At 38.4% G+C, this 13620-nt stretch overlaps 1 protein-coding gene across 11 annotated transcripts in view; it reads right to left on the bottom strand.

Annotated features, from left to right (window-relative positions):
* Positions 1-244: 244 nt before the first annotated feature.
* NFIA (nuclear factor I A) overlaps positions 245-13620 on the bottom strand; it is a 775047-nt gene continuing 761671 nt past the window's right edge. For all 11 annotated transcript variants that reach the window (XM_085602454.1, XM_085602465.1, XM_085602464.1 and 8 more), the window contains one exon: positions 245-1262. In XM_085602454.1, the coding sequence (XP_085458580.1) occupies positions 1245-1262 (18 nt within the window). In that variant the 3' untranslated portion in view covers positions 245-1244. The remainder of the gene's footprint in view (positions 1263-13620) is intronic.

Genomic DNA, 13620 nt, shown 5'->3' on the forward strand with positions numbered 1-13620 from the left:
CAACTATTCTGGGACACTCCTACTCAGTTTCTGGACCTGCTCTTCAAAAGTGAATAATATTTTGTTTTGGGTAGGATGGTAGAAAAAATTCAGAGTTGGCATAGTCAATGAAAAGTGACTTTTAGCTTATAAAAAGAACAGATATTATGATATAATCTTAATTATGTGCTTCAAAAACAGAAAATGATGAATTAGCATTTGATGTAGTTAACATAATGTGGTAAAAGCACCATTAGGTTCGTAGTTTTCTTTTTTTTTTTTACATTTTCCTTCAGTTTTTAAGGGATACAAGTTTAACAATTAAAAAAAACATAAAAACAAAAATAGCTCCCCTTTCTCTTACAAGGCTGTTTTGTACCCCAATAATTTAGAGTCCTGGGGTGGAAAGACTTGGAAAATAAAAATAGAATTTTCAACAATCTCTATCTTACAAAGATACTTAACTATCCAATGAAATTGCACTTTACTCAATCCAAAATATGATTGTATTTGATTGAATCCTGTCAGTTTCTGTAAAAACAGACCATCTTCCCCATTTCTGTGTTTTGTGTTATTGTTGAAAATTGTAGACAAAATTGTTTTGTATAAGCGCAGCATTTCAAATATTTTCTCTGACAATTGAACTTTAACTGCATTACAGATCAGCAAATTGAATGGAAAAACACGATGGCATTCTAATATCGTTAAGGCTGTGTATGTAACGGCTCTACCTCTGCTAATGAAAGCCAAAGGGCTTCAGTTTGTATTCTACATATCACAGAAGAATTGTATTGTAGAATTCAGTCACTACTGAAGATACAGCTGTAAATGCTAATCTCGATTTCCCAAGGAGTAGCACACACATGCAGATAAAACATTGCAAATGTGTTATACTTCATGTGGAAAGTGTTACATCAAGTCCAAATAAACAGCAGTAGAATATTATGGCATTGCATATGCTTTTTCCATTGATAATGAAACACTTCACAATCTTTGAAGCCTTCTTGGTGTGATTAACTTTAACAGACCTTTAGGTGTAAGAATGTTTTCAATGAAAACACAAATTATTGTGGCCTATTCCATTCAAAACAATATGATTTATATGTTGTGATTTGCTGATTATACTGTTCTTGTTTTCTGTTCATCTCTCCTCCCATTGATGTGAACGAATTGCTCTTTGTTGATTCCACTGCTGCAGCCTCTATATCACAAAGCTGGGAAGGAGTGAGGTGGTCTGTCTGCTTGATGATGGAAAGCGGTGCCCATTATCCCAGGTACCAGGACTAAGAGGAAAAAGAAACAAAAGGAAGTTTAGTATATATGGCACAACGAGAAATGAACAATGCTAAACTGCAAAGCCTTATTTTCTCCTTTTGAACAAACCACCACCAAAGCATGCACAAATTAAATCAGAAAAAGTTGTATCTATAATTGTATGGATTAAAAGAAGGGGTAGACAAGATGGAGAAAAGTAGAAGTAAAGTTAGTTAGGCATCTTTCGGATGCCTGGGCTTTGATAACTGGTTTGAACAGAAGTGTATTGAATACTGTAATGTGATGCGGATATGCCTCAGAATCTAGATGAAACTTTTGTCAAGGATCAGCTAGGTTGACAACAGCTATGTCAAAAATAGCGAACAATGCATGATAAATATATAAATCTAGTAATAAGCTTCATCAATAACCTTTCTTTTTTCTAAATCTTAACAAAACATATGATTATTTTTATGTAAAAAGTATTTGAACAAAACAGTTCTCATAATACCCATTCTTGTACACCTCTTTGATGTGCTCTTTGCCTGTAATGGGGTTGTACTTCCTAGACGGGAAGTCTGACAATAGAGGATCAGCCCTGTAAATTCATTGATGAGTAGGAAGGCAAGCGTCAGGACATTTTCCCCCGCTCATGACTTGACGCGAGCTGCTGGTTCAAGACTCCCAGTGCATTACATGCACTGTTCTTCATGAACCATGTATCCCTGCTGCTCATGTTGTATGTCCGTGCACATTGTCACTTGAGGATCATTCTTTTCTGCTCCATACTGAGTCCTGATGATGATCCTGGTTTACAATAGGATCGAAACGTTGTCAACTTGTATGCAACCCTATTCCATTGTATATTATAATTGATGGGCCGGGCTGTTCTTTACTGCTTTTATATGCACTTTGATCACCTTTATTGCACATGTCTATCGCACTTCAAAGAGCGCCAAGCACGTTTGTCACTAGTATCCACTCATTCATTTATGAAATTTTTGCTTTTTTGCATTTTATTTGTACATTAATTTACCATTTGACTTGGATAATAGTTTGCTTGAAATACTCCATTAGGGACCATTGTTCATGCACTACCCAGATGAATAACAACAGACTTCGGAAAACAGGATTAACACCGTCTAGTTTCATACCTGACATATATTTCCAAGCATACTACTTCAGTGTGCCAACTGGGGTGGGCCGCAATGTATGAGAGTAATCAATAAACACTGTGTTTGTCAAATCTTGTTATTTTTTGTCAAGTTCTAATCTCAGTTGAGATTATGAAATGGTGGAGGGAGGTTTGAACATTTCTCTATACATTTTGCACTGAGCCTTATCATGCCATTCACTTAGCTTAACCAGGAAGCCTTCAAATCCATATATTAATGCTGGCAAAATGCTTTCCAACATTGATGGTGCAGGAAGGCTACTAACTTTTCATAAATATATAATATGTAAAAATCAGGTAAGAAGATCTACTGGCCAATTTTACAGGATAGTACCTAAGTAAAACAACTAAGTGCCAAGATGGTTATGGGTAATAGTGCTGCAAAGCTGTTTTGTTTCAAGATGCCATGCATCATAAGATGTATGAAATTTCTCAAAAACCTTAACCTTGGCTTTGGCACAGTTAATGACGAGCTTACTGCAATGATTGTACTCATCCATGGCACTGAGGGTTCTTTGAAGGCCAATGTGTATGCATTCCAGTACCACTGTGTTATCTGCATATCGGATAATCTGATTTTGCTGACACAGCAGTTATGGTAGAAAGGATGTTCCCCTTGTCTGAATCTGCTATATTGAGGCTGAACAGCATGGATAGAAGAATGCACCGATGTTCAACCTCCAATTGGTGTTAGTTGGATTGGAGATTGTGCTTCCTGTACTGCCACATAAAACTTGACTGGCTTTTAAAAGGCAGCTATCTATGCCCCAATTCCTATGTTTACAAATAGCATGCCCAAGTCCATGCAGTCAAAAGCTGACCTATGATCAATATACAAACGCAAATAATCTTGATCCAACAACGTGTATATAATGATGGGTGAACAAAGATATAGCCACAATATTATCCTCAGTTGTATGCTGGCACTGAAACCCTGTCTGATAGAAAGGCAGAAGACTATTTCCTTTCACCCATCCTTCTAGATCCTGCAATACACCCTTGGAACGCATGACTAGAACAACTAGATAATAATTTCTTGTGTCCTCAGTATCACCTTCTTAAAAAGGGGATGGAGTCCTTTCTCATGCTTGTCATGTGCTACCCAATGGTTCTTACAATACACAAATTACTTTATGGCTTTATATGGGGAGAGGAGTTGGCCTAACTGCTAGGGCGGTCGACCTCGAATCCGGGGAACTGGGTTCGGTTCTCAGTAATAACGCTGAACATCCTGTGATTCTGGGCAAATCACTTAATTTCCCCGTGCCTAAAAAAAATGAATGTGTCCTCATGTAATGCAACTGGTGCTATATAGAGCACTCTGATACACGATTCAGGTCAAGTTTGCGCTATATAAAACTCTATAAAATAAAAAAAATATGCAAATGATGTCCATTGTTTAGTGTAAACAGCAATTGGCAGAAGAGTATTTTTCAACCACTATATAAAAACAAGTTATTAACAATATTATGAAGTTCCAAATAATCTCATGTTTAGCAAGAGCTTTTCATGTCCACTCAAACTTATGACCCCCCAGCAAGATACAAACTACAACACTAAGTAAAATGCTATACTTTCATTCAATTGTCTCACAAATAGACTGTTGTAAAAGGGAGCAACCTCTGTGAAGAAATTTCGGATGACTTTTTTCTAATATATTCTACTAATCCAGTACGAACATTGTCAAAATTCAGTATGGTGGACATTTAAATCAAATCAAATATGTCTTTATTTGGTTTTCATACATTACATCAAAAACCATATATAACATCATATATACATACACATTTAATAGAATATAAATGATTTAAAAATAATTAAAATACTATCGTATCTATTCCAAAAATTCTGTACATTTGAAATCATTCAATTCTTATGGTCAGTAGTACATGCCAGTGCAATCTATAGTCAGGGAAATATAAAAATTTAAAAAGTTTATAAAATTTGCCATACTACATTTTAAGAGTCAAAATGCCGCAGTTTCCTTAAATAAGAGGACTTTCTAAAGAATTCTATAAGTGCCACACAGAACACCAATTGATTCTAATTTCTGTAAATAAATAGGAGAAGGCCTATTCAGAAGCTAAACTTCTGAATCAGTGGCTTAACAAAACAAGATTGTGGCTGTTTCTAAAATGTGCACATAAATACAAAGTGCATTGTGCTTTGTATAGAGACACCATCACAAGGACAGACCCTTAAATCACTGAACCATTGATAGGCAGGCTACTAAATAATGTATCAGACTGAGCTGAAACCTAGTTAATAGGATGTGATCATACACATTTGTCACTGATACAAGAGAGGGTTGGATTTTTCCAGTTCTTATCAACAAATCATGATGCGTCACTGTTACCATGATCAATACACTCTCTTTTCCATTCCAATACTGATCTTACCTTATTTTGCATGTCAGATTTTGATATCAAGATTGATGCCCCGGGGTCTATAGTATTCAGAAGTATTTTGACATTCTTTAGCATATTCTTAATATAAGACAACCATGGGATATTATAAACATTATCCAGGCCTAAACAGTCCACAATAAGTGGCTGTTCAGCTTTGTTTCTGGTTTACTCCAGATTGAATACCAGAGGAGCAACAGGTACACTTTAATAGTATCTTCCAAGTAAGGGAGAGCGAAATACTGCCCATTCAAAATTTCATTAAGAGTACAAATTAATATACATTATGGTGAAACTGATTATTCCTACGCTATGGTAAACAATGTATTTCCAAATACAAGCAACATATGCAAGGATATATTGGTTATGGTGTTATGGAATGATTACCCATGAAAGAGATAACCATTTTCAGGATGGATAATGTTGTGCATTCTCATGCAACATTTACAGTTTTAGAATGAGGAAATCAACTCTTTAGGTGTCCTTATGTTTCTGAAGAGATGTCTTATCCCTCTAAATGAAGAGTTATAGAAATGGATGAATTAATGCAGAATTGGTTGGCATTGTGAAGGCAGGGCTACATACAGATTTCTAAACATTTATGAAACTGTATTTGCTTGCAGTGGGCAAGATATTGCTTGGTTATGGTTCCAGTGAGAAAGTGATGGCTTCCACCAGAACTGTTACTAAAAGCAGGAGTTCTCAGGGTAAAAAGGCTACTTACCGTGCATCCAGAATAGAAATTCAAAACATGGGTGCCTAAACACACTGTTAAGTGAATGGGAGCAAAAGCAAAGCATTTGGAAATCCCAAAAAAGTCCTAGTGGATTTGTCTATTTACAAATCTGATTGGATGCTTGCCTCCGAACCCTGATAATAATACAATAATACAACAAGCAGATTAAGTTGCCTCTTCTCAACTATCAGTCCAATCATTTTACATTTACAAGTATAGCAAGTTTCATGTTTGAGAAAAATGTCAATATTAATTTTAACAAATGTAACCACAGATTGAGCTGGAGTAGGAATAGATAACTTCTTTTACGATGCTGAAGTCTAAACTGTGTCTTACTGATACTTTTAATGTAGATTCCTTGCTAAGTAGATCATCTGAAATGAAGTATTTCTAATAGTAAAGTATGAGCGAGTGTAACTGGAACACAGTAATGCACATTTCTAAATAGGAATCACAATAATAGATCTGTCTGACCGGAACTTTTTGTAACCTCGTTCTAGCATCCTGCATTAGCCAAGGTTTGGAGTCGGAGTAATGTTAAGTACTACTGTGTGAATTCTCAAGTACAGCAAGGTTATTTAAAGAGTTAAGGATTAGTATCAGACAATTTCCACTATATATCTGTGGAAGCCGAACTAACGTGATGATTGCTTCAGCTCTAAATTTAGATCCAAGATTGACAGTTAATGAGTCGCTGGAGAAACTGTTATGGTCAGAAAGCAGTTTACACTGTGGCTGAACATACAGATGATTAGATAATAAAAGTTCATATCATTGGTCAACATATCTCGATCAATAGGAACTTGGTCGAAAAAAAGTGCACATTAGTTAAGTAAAGGTTAAACAAATCTGCTCATGAGCATCTTTAACTTGGGTAATAGTAGAATCTATTACTGCCACTGATTAGAAAAGGCACATGTTCTGTGTGAAGCAATACATACGGAAGAAGGTATTGCTATTTAAAGTTTAGAGCCACAACTTTAATCTCTGGAAGATAAGAAGTAAAAAGAGAACTGGGCTTCTGGTACAACAAGGAGAATACACAAAAGGGGGTTGCACTTAAAAACACCACATTTAATATCTAGTGCTTTAACCAACTAAGCCACAGATACACGATTCTTCAATATATCACACTGTACCTCATCGACTGGAATATGTAGGTATAAGATTGAGCTGTTGAATAAAAGTAGAGCAGACTTTGACAAATCCATTTAATATATTTTAAACTGAAGTAATCTGCTACCTTACTAGTGACCTGAACAATTTTCTAAAAGCTGGTATTTGGTATTCAGTCAGTCACAAGTCACCAAATGGTTTTATGGAGGGTTGAAGCTCTAGTTGAGTTGAGATGGTGTGCCAATTACAATGGTTGCAAATGAGAGGAAGGCCAGCTCATAGGAGACCTCTCAAAAGCTTTTAAACTGTAATCTCATTTTAAAGAACTTCAAACCCTGCTTCACGTACGTTCTATGCACTACAGATTAAATGGTGTTAGTTCAGCTAACACAATCCTAGATCATGTAGTAACACAAAGCTTTAAGCACGTTTTTGTTTGAAATCTTTAGTTGCCTATTCTCTTTTGCTCAGTTATACACCATCCCAGTTTACCGCTCACTTTACTTCCATACGTTTTCAGTTGGTCACTTTGGCAGCAGCCTAAGTTACAAGTACATTTGCTTCCACATATTCAATGGTAGGCAGAAGTTCTTTTAAAATGAGTCAATTAAGGAGCAGATATTCTACAAGTGGGTATCATGTGAAGAATTATGTTGAAGGTAAAAGTAGTAGGTGGAATAAGTGGAGGAGGATAAAGATGGAGGCGTTGGAGAAAAAGCAAAACCAAATTGTTAGTTTTCGAGATATTAAAATAAAATGGACAATAACTGGCAAAAATGAACAAGTGACAGAAATCGATGAAGTGGGGGTCACTGTTGTCCTGTATGGTCAGTGCGATTCTGAGCTCTGTAGATTGTAGGATATCAGTATTTCTGGATGTTGCTGCATTTTAAATTTGATTTAAAGTCTTCCTTTGTTTCCCTGATATATGAAAATATGCAATGCTTGCTTATATCATGTAGAAAAGCTTAGCAATTATAATGCACATGCAGGAAGGGCTCTTCTCAGAGAAGCTGCCCAACTGTGAAGCACTAAGCTGAACCCTGCTTGGAGTAATTTTATTTATAAAATATTGACATCCTGAGCCATACACATTTGCTGTACTGCATTACGCAAAGGGGAAACAAACATACAACACCATATCTACAAAGTTTGTCTTGCTGCTTCAGTACACAGCCTGCACACAAACAGGCTGTGTCTTGTATGACACACAGCTTTGCAACGTAATGCAGAGGTGAGTGTTTGCTCTTTAGTAAAGAATTTGTACAGGCGGTATAACCTTCCAGTACAAATTCCTTTATGCAGAAAAACCCAGAAGGTTCCCATGCACTGTATGTGTGCCGTGCACTGCAGCACAAATCACATATGCTAGGCGCTGTTGTTTATTTTATTTTAAAATTAACAAACTTCCCATTGTTTGCCCCTGCTTCAAGTAGGCTTTGATTTTTGGTGCAAAGTCCAATCTGGCTATTTTAGTAGATCAGGCTTTGTGTCAAAACCTAGTGGCACTTGCGTTAATCCACACCAGAAACAAACCTCGACACAAAGTGGCTTAGAACAGGTTTTGCACAGTGAAAAGCTCACTTTTCCAGTATAAAATACCCTTTGTGCTGGATAGTAAATAGTAGACACAGCTTTGTGGCATTGTTTATTGCCTTGCCTCACACTAGATCTGGTGAAAAGCCTTAGTAAATTTAGGGCTAAGTTTTAGGCAGTTTAATAAAGTACTGAATGTTCTGGCATTGGTTTATTACATGTTAATAGTGGAAAGCTTATTGGACTCTTACTCTATGACAAAGGCAGCGTCTTATGTGCCAAGACAACTGCAGGGATAGAACTAGGAACTGATAGCTGCGAGTTTAATTTATGAAGCCGTTTGGCTTACATGTGCAAATAGCCTTGTTTACGAGTCCCAAACCACTTCTGGAAGTCGGAAAAGTTGGTTTTGCCCTTAAAAATATTTGCTAAGCGAGCATGTAAGTCTACTTAGAGAGACAGAAGTGGATAAAGAGTGGGCGTTCCATGGCGGTAATACATTGTGGGTTTGTGCACACATCCAAAATTGCTCATTTGTGAATATTCACAAATGACTTTTCAATGGCTTTCCATATTAAAAATGGTAGTACATTTGTGACAAGGGCTGGGAGAGGAATTTTAATGCCCACAAAATTAGAGGGGGATAAAGGAAGCTGTTTCTCCACATACAATGTAAAAAGAAAACAAGAACAAAAAAACAGCAAACAAATACAATGGTATTTCTCCAATGTGCAGTTGCGTACCAAGTATACTTGTGCATGCAAAAAAATCTCCACTTGTCACGATTACTTATGTTTCAAATTTTCCAGGAGTATATCTCGACCGGTGAGATGGTTGCAGGTTTCAAGGAGTAACCTGGAAAAAAAAATTGCATCCCACAAATGAGCAAGTCTATACCCACGCTCTGAGAATTAGGTCCTGTTTGCATACATGTTCTAGAATATCTACAAAAATGTATCTAAATTGATAATTCGATTTTTATGTTTGTATTAGATTACCAATAACATAATATGGCTCTGTATCAGTATCTTAAATCCACAGATGCCAATTACCAGCAACCAGTGTGGGTAGCATGATATTTGGTACCCCTTAGATCAGGGTACGGGGAGATACAAGCAGAAAATTAAAGTAAAGGTAAAGGTCTTTCTTCATGGTTTTTCTTCCTTGTCCTTCCGTTATCTCTGCAACAGGAAATAGGAATCTGTTGTATGTCTTTTGATTTCTCACCATGACACTTTCATGCTGCAGCTCACCTCGCGCTGTGTGGGTGTGAGTCCCCACCAAACGCTTCATGATCAAAAAAAGGTCTTTATTGCGTATCCTGAAGTAGGAATGTGCAAGCAACTTTAATAGCCCTAGCAAGTTTCAAACTGCATAACCCTCAGGGTTCTGCCGTATTTTATCGAGGCATATGCACCACAAATGTTGCAGAAGCATGCCAACAATTTCCTTTTCCCTCTTGCCCTCTCACAACAAACTTGCCCTTCTCTCCAGAGAACCAATACTCAGATAATCAGGACCCAATCAATTCCATCCAACCATTTACAGGTGTGTGGCTTCCATCATTGATTTCATCACCAGAATCCCGCCTAATTTAAGTTCATGTTCACACAGACTCAATGCCCTACACCGTCCTGATGAGACCCCAAAAGACAGAGCTAGGTCATAATGCATCAACAACACGAAAGGAGACTGCTTTGCAATCATGCAGAGTTACCACCCTGTGTGGTTCGAAAGAACAGAGCTTCTTATAACCCTAATATGCCCTATGAACGGTTCCTCTCATGACAGGAGGAGAATGTGCACTCTACAAGACAACAAATGTTTTATCTCATCCGATAAACTGGCGTCTTCTTCAAAAACAAATAATCTGGACTGATTTTCTGAAATCCAATTACCAGAGGTTATTTTATATATAACATTTTGTGTTCATGCGCATTCCACTTTTCCTACTCTAGCGGGCTTCCTTACTTTGAAAATATAACTTGTTTTTTTTAATAAAGGTCTGAGTCTGAATGATAAACTGTGTGTATACATGATCTTGAAAACACAACTATTGATTTATTTTGGGATTGTTCATTGTTTGCCTCACTTACTTTTGGCTGCCACTATTTACATTTCTTCCGATTTTTGAAAATGTTTAGCATTTCTCTTTCATTTGTTGATATGTACCTCTTATGGACTTCGCCGCTGATGAGCTAAGAGAATAGCCCTGGCGCGATCCTCCTCTTTGCTGCTAACTGCCCATCCCAAAGTGTAATGATAAGGGACAACCATTTTTTTTCTTCCTACATCTAGCACGTTCATCTGGCATGTTCTTCAATCAGCATCCATGGATAAAACTCATAAGTTCTACCCCTCTCATAAACCCTCTTGAAGATCTACATTTTTTAAATGCCTATTTTGTTTTAGTACTTAAATAAGTCATTACTATATGGCCACGGATCTTGTACAGCCCTCCCCCGCACCCGATGTAGCTTGGCCCAAGCGTTTGAGGTATGGTATATGTTGGAGGAGCAGTGGAGTGACTTACATTTTTTCAGCCCAGTGCGGAGGTATTTCATAAGGTGTGGGGGTACCGTGCAAAGAACAGTCTGGTACATAAAATCATATTTAGAGTGGAATATAGAAATCAGGGTGGGATCTAAGCGGTGGATATGGGCAGTGACACCATATCAATGGGACCGTGCCAGACATCACACTGTGCAACCGGATTTACATATTGCTCTCAGATATTTACAATTTAAGACATAAAAGGAGAAAAGTACTTTGCCATTGAAGTGCCATAGCAGGCAGTCGATCCAAGGACCTGGGCACCAAGGCCAGGACTTCAGTCAGTAGAACATATCTTCGTCAACGAAAATATAAACAAACAAACAGATGTATTTAACCACACTCGCCAAACCAGTCGCCACTAAGCACAACAAGAGCACGCTGACCTGGAAAACTGGAGAGTGAAAAAACTTAATGCCAAAAACCTTTCTTATCTACAATAGAACTACATTTGCAGAACAACTCAAGACCACTGAGAACGTTTTACACTTGTGAAATATATCAATTTGGCTAGCAAAGAAGGGACATGGCAATGTTGGGACTCCTTTCCATTCTTATAACAAGAAGAACTCTGATTTGGCAGAATGTCCCCTTGAGCAAATGATCTCTGCAGAGAAACGTTGTGTGAAGTCTTTGGACACAGGGCATGCACTTTGCCATGGTACACAGTTTCAAATGACACACTGCACCACAAAACTTCTGCAGTGGATCATCAGCCCTCTTTAAAAAGCCAAAACTTTCTTCACACGTCTACAATTCAGTGGGTGCCTGGCAGACAAGGTTACCCCGGAGTGGGCCTGTAATCCTTCACTGAAATGGGCTTTATTGATTGCTCGGGCCCATTGTTCCCCTTTCAAGTCCCCCTAGTTCAAGTTCATCCTGGTGTTACATCATGTCTGGTTGCTAGTGGCAACGAGACAGGCCTGGACGTGACTTTCATTAGTAAGAAACACCCCTCCACCCCCCTCCCAACCTGCCCCTCCACTGGCTCTGACGTTGCATGTCCACTGCAAACACACTGAAGTATTTAGTGTGGCTAATTTATGACCTGCACAGCACGTGAAACCCTCCCTCCCAAAGGCAGCCCAGCGGTAGATTTAACTAATCGCCCTTTCTGTGGCACTCGTAAAAGTTAGTGAAAATTCTTATATTTCGCCCCCTTCCCGTCTCATTTAGGAGGGAATAGTTGTTTCATGGGAAAAGAAAGTGCAAGTTTTCCTTCCTTCTCCCTGCGACGTTTCATTAGGTACTTGGCCTGCTCAAGAAAGAAACATCTGAAGTGAAAAGCTGTCCCTTCAGTGCTGGCACTCGGTAACACAAATCAACTCGTGGCATGTTTAAATTTAAATGCTAACCACACACTCCAGCGTTCCAGTGTTACTTTAAAGGTTACTTTTTAATCAATACAATTTGCTGACTCTGGCGTTTTCTTCTGCGCAGTGCAGCTCTGCCGCCTTTGTCTTGCATCAAGGCTTTCAAACTTTCTTTCTTGAGCTTGGTTTTTTTTCCTTCTGTGATTTGCAGCAGACACACAGTCGGCTATTGTTCTCTCAACTTGCGGCATGCCACCAAAGGACTGCGGTGACAAGGCGCCGGGGTGTGAACTTGACTCCTGCGTACACAACCTTGTCTGCATGGCCACTAGAAACACAATTCATTCTTCCAGCATTGCGTTGCAAAAGGGGGTTCCTGCGCGGTTTATCAACATTCATATTTGCCCACTTTTCTGTAGGTGTCTCTTCAGCTTGCTCACTTGAACCAAACCACTCAACCTTTTGCAGCAGCTTACAGCGTAGAAGTTAAGCATTTTGCAACTTACATGAAGACTCCTGGTTTTTATTAAACACAAAAAATGACCTTATTTTACACAGTGCTTGAATATCCCCCCACTTCAATGCACATTAATTGGAAAATTAAATTCCCCCTGGCATTTTTTTTAATTTCCCGCCTATCAGTTCCCAGATATTGGCATTACTGTGCTATGCATGTCATGTAATTGGCATAGCATTGTAGCATGCTGCCAAGTACTATATTCATGGTTAAAGACTGAACCAGACTTACAGGCCCATGTTACAGGAGAGGGCATAGAACGAAGGAGAGGTCCTTTAACAACAAGTATAAGCCCAAGCAGAAGAGCTACACTACTATGAGTACATTCTACCCATTGAGGGTTAAAGGGTCTAAAATACCTATCAAGAAATAAAAAATTAAGTAATTATTATTTTTGCGGGTGTTGGTTGGTTAATCATCTTTCTATCACATGGGGCATTGCATGAGAACTGCTTCCAGTGTGATAGCACATTAAAAATATACATTGTTTTGATACATGATGTAAGACCTGGCATTCTTGGCGCAGTTTTCCCCCTACGTTTTGCCTTCAGACCACCTGTTTTTGTTGACTTTATTTGAGCTGGCCTTGGGACTCTGCACACTTTACCACGGCTAACCAGGGCTTGTGCCCTTTGTTTAAAACACGGAAACATTGGTTTATATCCAATTGGCATATTTAATTCACTTATAGGTCCCTAGTAAAGTGGCACTACATGTGCCCAGGGCATGTAAATTAAATGCTACTAGTTGGTCTGCAGCATTGATTGTGCCACCCACTTAAGTAGCACTTTAAACATGTCTTATGCCTGCTATTTCCGCCTGTGTGTGCAGCTTTTAAACTGCCATTTCGACCTAGCACAGTAAACCGTTTGCCAGGCCCAAACCTTCCATACTAATATATGTAAGTAACCCCTAGAGTAGTCCCTGGCCAGCCCAGAGCGAAGGGTGTAATGGATTTAAAAGTAGGACACGTACTTTTAGGTTTTACATATCCTGGTAGTGAAAGACTCTCACATTAGTTTTTCATTACTGCAAGG

Source organism: Triturus cristatus, chromosome 4_2, assembly GCF_964204655.1.
Source record: "Triturus cristatus chromosome 4_2, aTriCri1.1, whole genome shotgun sequence".
Taxonomy (NCBI): Eukaryota; Metazoa; Chordata; class Amphibia; order Caudata; family Salamandridae; genus Triturus; species Triturus cristatus.